Here is a 16,381-nt window from a genome sequence, read left to right as displayed (position 1 = left end):
TACAGTTTTTCCCCAATGCCTATTACCTATATTAAATGGTGCTTTTCTATCTTTTATATGGTACATTACGTGTTACATGTTTACAGTTTTTCCCCAATGCCTATTATCTATATTAAATGGTGCTTTTCTATCTTTTATATGGTACATTACGTGTTACATGTTTACAGTTTTTCCCCAATGCCTATTACCTATATTAAATGGTGCTTTTCTGCTCTAAACCAATCTGTGAGTGCCAACATCACCAAGAACATGGAGGTAAGGAAGGAGAAAGAGGGAGGACAGGGCAGGCCCAAATCCCTCCATCTTAAAACCTCTGACTGCCATGTACAAGACCTAAAACCCCCCTGCACAACACTCAAAAAGGCAGCATCACTAAAAGGCAGCTTCAACACCTGGCTTTGCTGCACTCAGCTGCAGCTGTTTCCACCCCACGACAGCATTTTGTTGGCTGTCAAAAGGTTTCCATGCTCTCTGCCTTAATGTAGCTGCATTTCAGCATTATTCAAGTCCCACATATTTAAGTATTTTAAGATTCTTTGAAAAGTTTCATAGAAAGGACATTTTAATAATTTAAATCCATAATTAAGACATGATGGAAACAGCATTTCTGCCAGACTATCATTTATTCTTAAGTTTCTTATGTTGCTATCTCATAATCATGTTTTCGCCATGCCTTCTAATGTCTGACTTGTCTTTTCAAGAGTGAGATTGAAAAGTTAAAAGCAGAGAACGATCGGCTGAAATCTGAAAACCACGGCAGCTGTAGCAGGGCTCAGTCTCAGGTTTCCATCTCCTCCTCTCCCAGACACTCAGTGGGTCTCTCTCAACACAGCCTGAACCTCACGGAGTCAACCAGTCTCGGTGAGTTTAATGAGAAGGGTGGCGGGGCAGGTTTTATCCTGCTCTTGGAAGTCTTTGGTTGGTTAGCCATGGAAAAATGAAAGCGTGAGGATTATTAATAGCTGAGGTGTGGAAATATGTCACGAGCTGGCACAGAGCCTTCTTTTAAATATCATCGTAGGTCTGCTACACCCTCGGTCAGAGGTGTCCAATTATGACCTCAGCTCTGAAAAGTCATGTTTAAAGCCATTTAATGGTGCACATTTGCCAGGGGATATATCATAGGAAGGAAAATACAGAGTAACTGGCTAATAATTTTCAATGACCTTCCCTTTTTGAGAGGGATGTGTGGCAGGGAAGTCAGCCTGTTTCTCATATTTTACCTTGGGGCATGTGAAGCCCAGACGTGTTGTGTTTGCCTACAATAAACCAGAATGGTCTCCATTGTAATTGAGCTCCAGCTGTGAAGCTGTTGATGTTTCCTGTCCACAGACATGCTCTTGGATGACACTGGAGATGGCTCTGCCCGGAAAGAAGGAGGCAGGCATGTCAAAATAGTCGTCAACTTCCAGGACAAGATGAAATGGAAGGAGGTGAGTTGTGTTTCATCCCCAGCTTTGAAATGTAGGTGACCTGGAAATGTGTGAGGGAACTCAAGTCTGCAAAGGACTTTCAAGGATTTTCTCAGGAAAGCAATTTATTGGTGTGTTGATAGTGATGGAGAAGACACTTGGCTACCTCCAGCTCCCTTGGAGCTGCTGAAAGGGACTGAAATGCCATAAGCACCAATCTTATGGAAGAACTTGACAAATCCAAACTGGGAGATCTGTACCATATTATTCTAGTTCTAGTTGTCCTCTCTGGCACAAGTACTCTGTTTAGAATGACATCTCTCAGATGTTTTCCATCCACAAGTATGTGAAAGAATCCTAAGTACCCAAATAAATTGCAAATATTGTAAAGTTGCATTCTGTCTCGTGTGTTTAACATACTGCATGCATGAATGTATTACACAGTCCTTGCCAAGCAATGGCCTTGCTATCTCACATTTTTGAGCACCTGTAAAAGTGTGTTTAAGGAGTAACTTTGTGTCTCCCTGAGGAATGGACAAAAATCTGAATGATCAGAAAGAAAATGGACTCAGCAGCTCTTTCCGTTAATTACCTGCTTTGCATTAATTAGTACAACACTGGATAAACAGTAAAACTGCTGCTGATTGACTGCAATCACAGCAAGTTGTAGTAACACTTCAAATCTTATGATAGAAATTAGTTTTCTCTTCAATTAATCCTTCACAGTGAGTGCAGCTTTAGAAAAGCAGAAAAATTCTATTTATTCTGATTTCTTTTATCTGCCTTAAAAATCACTTGCAAAACTCAAAATGCCGTGATACATCAAATATAATATATAAATATAAAGTCTCTTTCTATATTACTAGAACCATGTATACATTAGAGCCTTGTATAATTCATCTATATATATGGGTTTCTGTTCCCACAGCAGAATTTCTAAAAATAAATAGGATAAACTTTGCAAATGCAACATCTTTGATTGAAGTCATGGAAGAATAAACTTGACATCTACTTTTCTGTCCAGAATATTCCTAAGAGACTTTCTGTCTCTTTGCTAAACTGTAATCCTCTCAGAGATTTTTGAATTGTTCATGGATTGATAAATAAATAACTTAACATCACAGCCACATGAGTATCATTTAGATTTGTGACTCCAACACTGCAGAAAATGTTTATCACGTGAAAAGAATTCCATATGCTGTTCAGTAAGGAGGCATAGTAAGGATGCAGCATTATTTAGAAGTAAAAGGGGAGGAGGCAGGGGAGCCAGCATTTGAATTACATTAACCACACTTGTCTGATAGAGTTATTGCTGTACCTTTAGGATTCCAGGCCTCGCACCTTCCTCATCGGCTGCATTGGAGTCAGTGGGAAGACCAAGTGGGATGTTCTGGATGGGGTTGTGAGACGCCTGTTTAAGGTCAGCGGGTGCAAAATGCGACGGGCTCGAGCTCTCCTGGGGGAGGTTCTGGTGGTTCCAGGCTGTGCTTCACTTGGTGCATTAAGCACTGCCACAGCAGAGAGCAAATCCCAATGCAGTCCCTTTCCACGGCAGGAGTACATCATCCACGTGGATCCCGTCAGCCAGCTGGGGCTGAACTCGGACAGCGTCCTGGGCTACAGCATCGGGGAGATCAGGCGCACCAACAGCGCCGAGACCCCGGAGCTGCTGCCCTGCGGGTACCTGGTTGGAGAAAACAACACTATCTCCGTTACCATCAAAGGTAATTCCACCTCACCTTGCCTGGGGGAGTTCTCACTATTGGGTTTTTTCAGAGCTTGCTGCGTCAAGAAACTCAGAGGAGTACAGGCTCCTTATTGCGCTGCTTTTTCCTATTCCTACCATTTATTTGCTTCCTGCTAATTTCATTTGATAAAGCCAGCACTTGGGGCATGCTAAGTCTGTAATTTCAGCAAGTTTTCAACCTGTAACTCTAGGAAAAATTACACACTCCACAGATCTTCCGTTGTCCTGGAGAAGACCTCACGTCACAAGAGATGCAGCGGAGCTGTTTGAGCAGCAAAGTATTTTCCAAATGAGTCAAGCCCCAAAATTTCATTAGCTCTTTATTGCAGCTGTAGTTGTTATTTCCTTCATGCAGGGTTAAAAAAACAAATAGATCATCACTCATTTGCTTGATTGGTCTCCCTGAAGGGTTCCTCCTTAAGTACCAGGAAGGAGGGAGCCCAAATTTTACGAAACTCCTTAAAATCTGGATTTCTCAGCATGTATGGTTTTCAAAATTCCCATTGATTTCATTCTGTAATAGTGATAATAATTTAGTATTTGCGTTTCTCATTTGGTTTCTCAGGGAAGAACTTTTTTGTGAAAACTCTGCTATGAAACTAAGTTCAGGGGTAAAACCCTTAACCTGCTGCATTTTGACCATCTATCAGTTCAAAGTTAGAGCAGTGAAATCTGCAGACAGATGGTATTTTAACAGCAGTGCCAAACATTCTTCAGATCAACTCTGAAATTTGACTGAAAGCAAATTTTTGAATATTGGTGTAAAAACTAGGTTACCTTATATAGCAAAGCAGTCAGCAGGAAGACAAAATAAACTGAAATACATCAACTTACTGAGGCTTGACATGAACCCAGGATATTCTACTTATATAAAATGCATTGTCCAGTCATAAAGCCTGACTGAAATATTGCACAAGGTCTAACTGTGCCTGTAAAGCTGCAGTTTGAGTTTATATTTAACTTGCACTGACTCGACTTGTGCCTTGAAGGTTCGTAAGTGATAACAGTTCTCAATAAAATAGAAATGTATTTAATCAATTTCTGGAAAATCACTTACATATACCTTTGAGATATAAAGCTGCCTATATAAATATTTAATATTCCAAGTAACCACTGAGGTGCAAACATTTCTCTGGGTGATCTGCCAACTTCCCTTCCTGCTGTTTATTTTGAAGCACTGTGTATTTTCCCTAAGCCAATTCTGCCTAAAGTGACTGCTGACATGGCATAAATGCTTATCAGTAGGAGTTTTCTGTTAGAGGAGATAACTATCAGCATACAGAGGAGGAGTTTAATTACAAGCATTTGGGAAAGTAGGGGGAGTTGATGATAGCTGGGGTTTTTTTTTTGTCTAGTGATCCAAAAGTAAACAGGTACATTCAGGGTGAACGTGTGGTGAAATGCTGTAAAATGGATAGCTTGTGCACGAAAAGCTGGCCTGGAATCCTTTGGAGTGGCAGCTTCCAAAGGGCCTTAGGGATGCAGCTGAGGATTTAAACAAGGCTGCAGGAGGATCCAGGCTGAGCCCATGGGTCACCCGTGCACTTGTTTTCCAGCTTTTTTTATCCCTCAACCACGAGGGCTTCTGGGGTGGGGTTTAGCTCTGAAGGAAGAGCAGCTTGGTCAGGTCCATTTGGACAAAAGCTGGCAATCCCCCTACGAGAGGCCCGTTTCCCTGCTGCAGGTGTCTGTGAGAACAGCCTGGACGGGCTGGCGTTCGAGTCGCTGATCCCCAAGGCCATCCTGCAGCGCTACGTGTCCCTGCTGATGGAGCACAGGAGGATCATCCTGTCTGGCCCCAGTGGCACGGGCAAAACCTACCTGGCCAACCGGCTGTCGGAGTGCATGGTGCTCCGGGAGGGCCGGGAGCTGGCCGAGGGCATCATCGCCACCTTCAACGTCGACCACAAATCCAGCAAGGTGAGCAGCACAAAGCCTCCCCGCCCAGCCACGTGTCCAGCACGAGAGACCTTTCCTAGTCCCTCACTTTGAACGGAGCTTTGTTTTCAAAGCGTTGTTGTGGGAACCCCGGCCTTACTCTGGGGTCCCATGTGGTGGTGAAATTTCTCTTTCATCCCGTGATTCCAAAGAAAAACTGTGCAGGCTCTTGTTGTTCGGTCTCAAGGCAGTTTATTGGTAGTTATCTAAAAGATTGTCTTCTCTGGCTGCTGTGGTTTGCTCAGCAGCCCAGGCAGAAACACACACACACCCTGACATCCTCTCTGTCTGCTGTCTTCTTCTTCTCTCCCCACCCAGGGCTGCTGCTATCTTTTATATGATATATTACGTATTACATGTTTATAGTTTTCCCCCAATACCTACTACCTATATCACAAAGTGCTTTTCTACTCTAAACCAATCTGTGAGTGCCAACATCACCAAGAACATGGAGGCAAGGAAGAAGAAGGAGGAAGAACAGGATCAGCCCACTTTCCTCCATCTTAGAACTTCTGACCCCCATGTACGAAGTAAAAACCCCCCTGTACAAGTGTTAAAACCCCCCTGTACAATACTAAAAATTTTCCTCTCTACTTTGTAACTACATTTACTATACTATCTAACCCTTTGTGACTGTTTGTTCCACCTCCAAAGTTGGTAACTCATTCCATGGCTCAAACTCAAAATCTCAGCTGTTTCCAACTGCCTGCCAGGGTCTCAAATGCTTCTGACCAAGGCCTGGAACCTCTAAAAATGTCTGAGAGACATTTTGAGTTCCAACACATTGTGTTTATCCTGAAGGAAACAATACTTCAAGGTTGTCATACTCACCTGATTATGGGTCTGGAACAGCAAGCTTCCAGGTGTGTGTTTAAACACCTAAAGGTGTCACGATTTTCAAGTGTTTAGGAGCCTTAGAATTGCCCAGGAAGTTAAACACCTGCATAAAATTCCCAGAGGCTTAAGCAATCCCTATTGCATGTGGGCACTTTTCCCAGAACCCTGAAATGCATCTCCAGGCTGTCAGGAGCTGCTGCAGCTGCAGGTATCAGCAGTTGCAATCAGGTTTGGAGGGGCTGTTGTGCAGACACATTCCTGGGCAGGTAAGGCGTGTCTTTGCTTTTTTATGTGCTGCTGGTTTTGCTGAATATACTTCCAGTGATCATCTAGATTAAAGAGAAGGGAAAAAAAAAAAAAGCTGTGTATTTCATGGCCTTTGGCATATTTTCTTCTGGAGGAAAGGGATGGTTGAAATTGTGGTTCAGCCACTGGTTTGATTTCAGACATGCTCTAAAGCTGCTGAGAGCATTTCAGCCACTCAGCAGCAGCACCAAAAGCTCATCCTTCTTTCCAGCATTATTGAAGGTGTCCAGATTTGGCCTCTGATGAGGGATGTTTTGTTCCAGATGAATTTTGTCATCTATTTTGATGGAAACACAGTTGCAAGATGATACAAAAGATCTAGCTGGAATGCAGAGTTTGTTTTGGTATGGGGAGAGTTGATCAAGTTCCTGAAAATAAACAAAAATATGTTTTAGACCTCTTAGGACTGATATTGATGAATAAAAAGCACAAGCTAAATTACAAAATATTACCCCTCTTTAAGCCCTTATCTCACACAGGATTTCTGGCACAGTCTCTTCAGCATAAGCTACAAGAGAAAAAGAAAACCATATCTTGTGTTTTCTCATAGAAAATGTGTGATTTGTTAGATGTCAAGACTTCTTTTGCTTTAGATTTTGTTACCAAGCTTATTTATCTTGATTGATTTTTTAAGAAATGTGAAGAAAAAAAAATTTTTTTGCTTCTTTTCTTTATATCTGCTTTGCAGGAGCTCCGCCAGTACCTGTCCAACCTGGCAGACCAGTGCAACAGTGAAAATAATGCTGTGGATATGCCTCTTGTCATAATTTTGGATAATTTGCACCACGTTAGCTCCCTAGGAGAGATCTTTAATGGACTCCTAAACTGCAAGTACCACAAATGGTAAAGAAATAGTATCAGAACACATTGCAAATGTTAATCCTGTACTCAGAGCACTGCTCCTGCAAAATCTAATCACACAAAACCAAAGTCTGCATTAATTTAGTAGTGTGGAGGAAAATGACCAGACTGTCCATATTGTGGACAGTGCTTCAGAAGGATCTTTTTCTTTCATGAAATTACCAATTTTTCTGAAATTAGTAATTTAAAAGTAGTTGTATTTGCTTCATGACATAGATCATTAGTAGTAAAACCCCATTTGTAGTGAAAGGTCCTGTTTTGGGACTTCTGGTTTACTTCCAGAATTTGATGTTCACAGAATCTCAGTAGAGAATTTGGTGATAAGTAACTACAAAACCTTCTTTGACAAAAGAGCTTTGAATTATCTTTTTTTAATGTTCAGGTTGTACTGAAAACTTGTTTTTCAAAGTTCACAGGTTTGATTTTTTTTTTTCTTCCAATAGTCCGTATATTATTGGCACAATGAACCAAGCCACCTCCTCCACACCTAATCTTCAGCTTCATCATAATTTCAGGTACTGTTTATTCATGTTTCTCATTTGTGTTTGTGGGCTGGAAAAGGAGAAATGGCTACTGAGTCATTTGAAATTGTTCTTATCAGCTGAAATAGCAAAGTAAGAGGGAAATGCCATTTGCTCCTGGTTTCTGCCCTGACATGTTCAGCTGGGTTGTGGTGCTGTCATTAAAGGAACTGGGTTCATAAAACTATTTATTTTATAGAGGATTGTTAAGATATTTGATTTTCTACCAAATTTTCAGTAAGACAATATTTAGGCAAAGCAGATTAATGAGAAATGAGCTGAAACAATGCACAACAAATATTGGCTCATCTAGTAAAATACTCCAAAGTAACTTCTGTTGAAAAACATGTATGATTGGAATAGCCCATTTTGATCCTGATAATCTGGAAATAAGAGAAATGTAGTCAGGAATGGTTACACTCAGTAGCATGGCAGAGAAACAATGTGCATTTCTGCTGTTGTGCCATAGATGGGTGCTGTGTGCAAACCACACTGAGCCTGTCAAAGGCTTTCTCGGCCGTTTCCTGAGGAGAAAACTGATTGAAACAGAGATCAGTGGCAGGATGAGGAATGCAGAGCTGGTGAAAATTATTGATTGGATTCCCAAGGTCTGGCAACATCTGAACAAATTCTTGGAGGCTCACAGCTCTTCTGATGTTACTATTGGTAAGTACTCTGCCCAGGCATGTGTAAATATATGTATTTTATTTCCTTGTGTATCAGGCATATCTTTGTATACTTCCTTGTGCTGTGTCACATAAAAAAGGATTTCTTTAAAACCCTACTTTTAGATGGTATCACCCTGTTTTTGATGCTTATTGTGCTTGTGATTTGAGTGTGATATCTGAATTTCCCTCTCCAGGTCCACGGCTCTTCCTGTCCTGTCCAATAGATGTAGATGGCTCTAGAGTTTGGTTCACTGACTTGTGGAACTACTCCATCATTCCATATCTTCTGGAGGCAGTAAGAGAAGGGCTACAGGTAAGCAGGCAAAGGGAAAAATCATAGGTCTAGAATGGCATCTGTTCAAAAGGCAGCAAAACTCTGTAGTGGCAACATTTTGCACATTGAATATCTGCATGTCTTTGAAAATGTAATCAGAACTGTCAATAATCTCAGGCAGAATTAGTCTCTTCAAGCACTGTTGAAATAGAGAGTAGAAGTGAATAGATGCCAAACTGCTTATGTTTGCAGTGGGAGCAGTTAGACATACAAATACCTTTCCAGAAGCACACCTTAAAATTACCCTGTGCATCAGAAAAATATGCTTGTCATCATTAACTTTGTTACGCAGGATTTTCCTTTGGAAATCAAATCTTTCAGCATAGGAATAAAGCTTTGCATGGAGAGAATGCATACATGAGTGACAGGAGCAATATCAGTGACATTTTGATTACTTCTCAGTATATAACGTGATTTTTTTAGTAGATTCCTTCATAATTCTTTCACAGGATGAAGTTAAATCATCATTGATTGTCTGTGTTTGGTAATTGATTCATAATCTGGCAATTTGGAATAGTTTTTGGTGTCTGTATGACTATGAAGCTTGCTGGAATCAGGAGGAGGGTTCAGCAGAGAATTGCTATGGATTTGCCATTTAGGTAGGGAAGAAAATGAGGTTTTTTAATAATCAGCTCTTTGTTCACAGAAAAAAACCCAGCAGAACCTACTTTAAAATACAGTTTAGAATTAATCTTTTACTAATGGCTTCTTTAAAAATTGTGAAATACATTAATTCTCCAAGTTTTGGGTACAATTTGGGCAGCTGCCATTTGAAATTTGTCAGTACTTGGAGACCTTATTCTCTTTGGAATTGTGGTAGACTCTTAGACATAAGGAGAACAATAGGTCCTGGAGTACAAAACACACTCAAGAACTTTGCTAGAAATAGAACAGGAGAACCATTTAACATGAAACCTGTTTTAAAGGCAGGTAATGGGAGCCAGGAATCTTTCCAACCTAAAACAAGAGAAATGAGAGCAGGTGATATTGCTTGCTCTTGAAATGGAGAAAACTGATACTCACAGTAATGCATGGGCTCCTTGTACTGGGTTTTGGAGCTCTCATATCATTGATCAGTATGTCTGGAAAGCATTGAAAAATTAGTAATGGAAGTGGAGAGAGAAATTGATAAAATCATCCTTTTTCTTCCTTGTTCTGCCCAGTATCTCCATCTTTCTTTAGTGTATTTGAGTGTCTTGTGTTCCAGGTGTAAGGACTTCAGTTTCTCACTGTGCTTCAGATTCTTTATCCCCTTCAGCCCCATTTCCCCAAATTGCACTCATTCATCCCTATTTAAATAATTTCTCTTTTGTTTGGTTGATGGATAAGAAGATGCACTTTAGTACTTGGAGGGTATCCAGAGTGGTGCTAATGAACAAGCTAATGCTAGAAAGATGGGTTTCATCTGGGGCTATTTTCTGCTCCTCACGCCCACAAAGTCTCTGAGTGCACATCTTCTTTCCTGAATTTGCCTGCCAGAAAGCAAAGGTGGACTCCTAATTTCACTCTGATCTCTGTGGATCTGCTCTTAGCTATTTTTATATTTGTTTCTCATTTAGAGAAGTATTTTTCTCTATCAAATACAAACAAGCCAAATGAATCCTTACAATAATTGCCCCCATGGGAGCTGTCTTGTTTTATTCTTCAAAACAGCGACATGGAAATTAGAATGTTGTATAAAACCCAAGTTCTTCCTGCTTGGTCTATCAGTACAGAATGCAGCACCAGCAAAAAGAGGACCCAGAGTCCCTGTGGCTTCCTGCTGCTGTCACTCATACTTCAGTGATTTTTCTTTCATGCTTTGTGGAGCAACCTGTTCCATCCTTGTCCCATGGAAAATGTGCCAGTGGGAGGGGTGGACAGACCTGGTTGCCATGGAAGAGGGTCGTGAGTCATTTAGTCTCTCCTGAGCTCAGATCCACTCAGAGTTTTGCAGGAGAAAAGATGTGAAAAATACAAAATCCTCGCCACTTACTAAGTGACAGGTATCACTGTAAATTTGAGAACAAGGTTAAAGCAGGAAATCTGGTTTGCCACATCCTGAAGCTGGGGAGATGAGGCAGCAGGGCTGAAGGATGGAGGGTTGGGGCTGTGGAGGAGGCTCTGTTTCAGATTTTCTAGCACCATCTGCTGGCACCTCTGCTCCCTCCTGCTTCACAGCACACCAAGGGTTGGTACTCACAGCACTGTAATACTTGGTGCACACAAAATCTAAACCCATAAAAAGCCTACCACGGAGAAATAGTATTGAGGAAAGTGAGATAGTCCCAGATCCATCAGAGAACTGGTGAATTTCTTTGCTAGACCATTGCTTTTACCCTTGTGCAGGGGGATAAAGGAAGGGGACAGTGACAAAATGTCAGAGACAAGCTCCAGTTGCTGAAGGATGTTGATGGTGATATTTATATAGTGGAAATGAATGTTTTAAAGCCACTTGTAGTTGTATTTATGCTTTTGGGAGTAATGAGGCATTCACATGAATGTGTTGTCTATCTAAGGCAATATGGAATAGAACAGGGAGAGTACGTTGGGATTCAGTAGGGCAGTCTGTTCCATCCAGAAAAACATTTTTGAAGCAGAGCTTGCCTACTTAGGAACCTGAGCATGGACAAATGCTGCTGGTGCTTCTTCTGGGTTGAATACAAAAAAAGTCTGACTTGAAAACTTTATGCCTTGACATCCATCATTCTTGCCTGATGACAGATCTCACATTTCCTCTTCCACATTCCATGGATGGCAGTTTGTAAGGCAGCTGCCAGTTCAATCCAGGTGTCAGCACTGATGGCTTCTTTTGTGTGCTGATGTTGTTTAAGTTGACTTAATTAGGTGATGTTATTTTCAGGCGCTTCTTCCTTCAGCTGGTGTCAGGAGAAGGGCACTGCAATCTTGGAGAAGGTGGTCTGCTCCTTCCAAATCAGTGCCATGACAAAGGGCTTTGTGTGTGTTTTTAGGGTAAGGAAACTCTCACGTTCAGCCCTGCTAGCAAAGTGTTTCCTGCAGCCCAAGAGCCGAGGCACGTTCATTCTGGTTAGGTAGACAGTGGGTGAGATGGTTGGAATGTTTGACATGGTTTTGTGCTCTTCCAGTTGTATGGGAGGAGAGCACCCTGGGAGGATCCTGCCAAGTGGGTGATGGACACCTACCCCTGGGCAGCCAGCCCCCAGCACCACGAGTGGCCTCCTCTGCTGCAGCTGCGGCCCGAGGACGTGGGCTTCGATGGCTACTCCGTGTCCCGGGAAGGCTCCACCAGCAAGCAAGTCCCAGTGAGTGATGCTGAAGGAGATCCTCTGGTAAGCTCTCATTCCTGACCAGCAGAACTGTTTCTTTTGCCTTGTTTCTGGGGATTGGAAACAGGAACTGGTCTGTGGCTGTGGACTAATCCCTTCAGTCGTCTCATTTTCTCCTTTACTGGCAAAGCTGTGTTTTACCAGTAACTTGAATGCTGCTGTGATTTACAGTCAATACCTCTGTCCTGAGTCTCAGTATTACTGACCCTGCTTGTTTCTCCTTTCCTTCCTTGCCCACTGGCAAAGCGAATGCCGCTGTAACTGTCATGTGGAGTTTATGTTGTTCCTGCCTCAAAATACAAATAATCATGAACTTCCTTGCCTCTGCAGATGAACATGCTAATGAGGCTGCAGGAGGCAGCCAACTACTCCAGTCCCCAGAGTTATGACAGCGACTCCAACAGCAACAGCCATCACGATGACATCCTGGATTCCTCCCTGGAGTCGACGTTGTGATCTCCCTCAGACAGAAGTTCTTTCCACTTGGCAAGAGCCCTGATCACAGGCTCATAAAAAGAACACGTTCCTGGGCTGGGATCTCAGTATTAAGAGCTGCAAGAACAAGACACTTGGAGCAATCTTGAACCTGGGTGCAGGCAACCCAAGTGACCTTTCTATTGTTTTTATTTTGGCAATGATGAGAACTGCACTACTCCTTTGTTTCCTTCTTTTTAGTTGCTGTAAGCTCTCATGCCGAAGATCCTGGAGATGTTAAAAATAGTCATCATTACTAAGTTGAAGGGACTGGGGTGGGGGCAACTTCACAGCTGTGAAGTATACAGCTTTGTGCCATGTGCTGTCTGGAAAGAGAGGGGAGAGGTAATATTTGCCTATGCTGCTTCTGACCAAACACATTTACGTGAGGGCTGGACTTTTACCAATCACCTTTGTGGGTTTAAACTCAGCTTCATATAGTTCTGGTGCTATAATAATATCTCTTGCCTCCGTAATAATACTCAGTGAAGGCCAAGCTGCAAAACAGGGAAGTTTGAATAAATATTAAAAAAAGAGAAAAGGAGAAAAAGAAACTAAAAAAGTGCTGCTCTCCTTGCCAGTCTTAGACCTGGGCTTTCTTTCATTGTGTGTTTATAAAGATTATATATATAAATAGGAATATATAAAAATATATATACAGTCTGAACAAATCAGGTTTTTTTCCAAACACTGTGTAGCAATCAATTCTGCTACAAGTGAAAGATCAGGTAGCCTTTTGCTAGTCAGGGCCCAATTCTCTTCCCACTTAGATCCACACCACCAGCTGGGCTGATTTCTGTGGCATTTACACCCCTAATCCACCCTGAGGAGAGGGGGCTTCCCTCCTTTGCAGAAGTCAGTGGCAGGGCTGTGCCCCGCGGGGTCCTACAGCCCCAGAGGACCCTTGGCAGTGCCCAGGCATGGTGAGCTCTGTACACAGAGGTGAGCTACACCCCTGCAGAGGGATGAGTCAGACTTGCAGTTTGTAATTCTTGCCATGAAATGTGACAGCTGTTTTTTAGAAAACTCTGGGTTTTGTTCCGAGGTTTCGTTCCAATCAGCACAACCGTAAGGGGGTTAATTAAAATTCAGCTCTGTGGCATTCCAGTGCTGCTCTGGTGACACTACTTACTTCCATGACTTTTCTTTTTAATTGCAAAGTTTAAAAAAAAAAAAAAAAAAAAAAGCATTTCAGCAGTATTCAGGTCTGGGTAAAAAAAAAAAAAAGATAAGGTACTGAGTACTGCATCTTTTGAGTTTAGCTGTGCCATGCTTTTGAGTTGTGGCAGAGCTGTGAGCCTGGTTCGGTTTCTCCTCCTCTGTGAACGCACACACCTCCACGATCAGTGTTAGTTAAGGCTTGTAGCCGTGCTGGGGAGCAAGAACACCTCCCAAAGAGCTGCACTTTCCTGGTGACACCCACCCCAGCACACCAGCTGGACCTCAGCCAACACCCCCTCCTCAGGAGGGGTCTGTACGAGCCTTTCCAGCTCTCCTCTGGTGCTGACTTTTAAAAGCGATGCCTTATTTTGTACTAATTGTGTTTGATTAAATTAGTGCTGTATATTATGGGATTTTATTTAAAGAAACAGGGCTAAAGTCATCTCTTGAAATATCATAAGTTGCTGTGAATATTGTTTGTATGAGATACTAGAATTTGTTTAAATGTGACAAAAAACGGAGAAAGATGAGATAACGTTTCAGGTTCATATCAATCCACAGCTAATAAATCTCTGAAGAGCTGTTTTATCCATGCAGGAGGGACAAAAGCTTTTCAACTCTAATAAGTTACAGGAATATGTTGGTTTTTCAATGTACAGAAAGAAATCTTATTACAAACACTTTTAAAGGAACATAACAAACAAGTTCATGCTTTTGTGGCTCAGCTTGAGAGGGTGGTTTTATTATACCTCATGACTTTCTGTAATATAACTACTTTGTCTTACTAAGCTGGTCTTGAATCTGCTCCTGTTACAACTTTTAAGTGCTGATGACTTTTTTTTAAAAGAAAAATATTGTAAAAGGAAAAATTTTAATATTTTAATGATGGAGGGAAGAGCTTGTTGTTGTTACTGTTTTAACCTTATGAACTCTGATTTCATTATTTCACTGAATGGAATAACAAAGGTTACTCAACTAATTTCCCTAATCCAGTTCTTGGTACTGTAAAAAAATGGGTTAGATCTGTATGGAATCAAATCCATAGCATGCTGATGATGAGTTTGAGAGAAGTTAATTTTTCCAGTAGTCTTGACAATTCTGCTTCCCAGCACTGACTTTACCTGCTACTACTGTGAATTTTGGCACCTAATCCCCCAACTGAATCCATGCAGACAGAGCATGTGCCTGTAAAAAAAATCCAGTTGCAGGGCTAGGGCTTTAAATGGATTTTAAATATCCTAGAAAATGTCTTGGTTGACCTTTAACTGAGTGCTAAAAGACATGTTTAAAGTAGTGTTTTATTTGTGGGGAACGGGGTATTTTTTTTTTTCTCATGTTTAATCCTGTGCTTAAGCTCAGGAAGAAATTTCTATTATCTCTTCTTTTTTATTGACACTAGCTTGACTTCAAGTGAGATAGGCAATTTTGAATAGGCTAGTCATTCTGAGCATCACAATATTCCGTGTCTTTTCTGAAATTTGGGAAGCAGGGTTACCTGTTGTGCACACATCTTAGTTTTTATCAAGACTTCATAGATTAAGTCTTTCTTTAGGTGACTTTCTTCTCATTTAAGACTTTTTCAAAACACTTCCTTTTTTTTTTTTCCTTTTTTCTCCTCATTACAAAGTTGGCTTGTTTAAAAAAAAAATATCAACAAGAAATGCAAGATTCTATGCAACATTCATGTTGAGTTATAAATTGAGAGAATAAACCATTTTCTTTCCTTCAGAACTGCCAAGAATGATACAGGCCATAAATGAGATGTGGTTTATCTGAAGAAGGGGAGGGAGGGGGTTGGTGAGCCTTTTTTGTACATTTTGAAAGAAGCAAACTTGATATTTCATTGTTGATGCTTAACTTCGATATTATGTGTATGAAATCTTGTCTAAATGTGGCAATTTTCTTTCAAGAAAAGAATAATATACAAAAGCAAAGCAAAAAAAAAAAAAATCTTTGTTGATATTAAATGGAAGGTTGTTGTTTTGATCTAGTCATTTCCAGTGGAACAGTTTATTAAATATGTTCTATAAGATGTACATTTTTTCATTGTAACATAGAAATGTAAATATTTGATTAAAAGTGCTGCATTTTGATGAATTTTTTCTAGCCATTTTTAAAGAGAAAACTAGGAATTGAGTATTTTGTGTACGTTTATGATGTTTTCCATTTGCTCCTCTCCCTATTTAATTTTCAGTTCTCATTTAGGATTGGAATTGTGAATGGTCTGTTTGAGATCATGCCTCCCCTTTCTCACTCTCCCCGTTTTAACCCCTTCCCCACCCTGTGTCATGGAGAATAAAGCTGATGATTGTACCAGTCTTAAATTATTCATGATTCAATAAAATTGATGCTTATTTATTCAGATTTGTGGCTGCCCAGAACTTTTTATCCCTTCCTAAGCACCATTTTATAACTTTTCATTTGCAGATCATGGGGTTCACTCCTTTGGTTTTGTTGGCTTTATTAAATAATTGTGAGGAGGCGCCAACAGCCCTCACCTGTCCATCCAGTCTTGCCTGGAATGTTTCCAGGAGCATCTCACTCCCTCCTGGACAACCTTCAATTCCATGTGGAATTGTGAAGAGAAAATCCAATTTTCTCTTCACCCATGATAGAGACATTATAGTTATACAGTAATAAATACACAGTCAGTAAAAACATGTAGGAAACTATTATCCTTCATGACAAAGAAATGCTCTGGCTAAAAAAAAAAAAAAAAAAAAGGTAAAAGTTTTTTATTCAAAAAGGACAAATGCAAACACCTCTGCATTTAAAATCTAGGGGGTTTGGGTTTTTTTTCCTGGAGACTTACTGTCTTCATATTTCTTTTTTGAA

General features: G+C 40.9%; 1 protein-coding gene across 3 annotated transcripts in view; it reads left to right on the top strand.

Annotated features, from left to right (window-relative positions):
• The window catches only part of NAV2 (neuron navigator 2), a 209,356-nt gene extending 193,446 nt beyond the window's left edge, over nt 1–15,910 (top strand). For all 3 annotated transcript variants that reach the window (XM_077784374.1, XM_077784373.1, XM_077784375.1), the window contains 11 exons: nt 702–861; nt 1,333–1,433; nt 2,737–2,832; nt 2,968–3,136; nt 4,844–5,079; nt 6,929–7,083; nt 7,545–7,616; nt 8,092–8,288; nt 8,485–8,603; nt 11,711–11,914; nt 12,242–15,910. In XM_077784374.1, coding sequence (XP_077640500.1) covers nt 702–861; nt 1,333–1,433; nt 2,737–2,832; nt 2,968–3,136; nt 4,844–5,079; nt 6,929–7,083; nt 7,545–7,616; nt 8,092–8,288; nt 8,485–8,603; nt 11,711–11,914; nt 12,242–12,367 — 1,635 coding nt within the window. In that variant the 3' untranslated portion in view covers nt 12,368–15,910. The remainder of the gene's footprint in view (nt 1–701; nt 862–1,332; nt 1,434–2,736; nt 2,833–2,967; nt 3,137–4,843; nt 5,080–6,928; nt 7,084–7,544; nt 7,617–8,091; nt 8,289–8,484; nt 8,604–11,710; nt 11,915–12,241) is intronic.
• The last annotated feature ends 471 nt before the right edge of the window (nt 15,911–16,381 follow it).

Source organism: Lonchura striata, chromosome 6, assembly GCF_046129695.1.
Source record: "Lonchura striata isolate bLonStr1 chromosome 6, bLonStr1.mat, whole genome shotgun sequence".
NCBI classification, from domain to species: Eukaryota; Metazoa; Chordata; class Aves; order Passeriformes; family Estrildidae; genus Lonchura; species Lonchura striata.
Note: the sequence above shows the minus strand (reverse complement) of the source record. Positions and strands in the feature narration are given on the sequence as shown.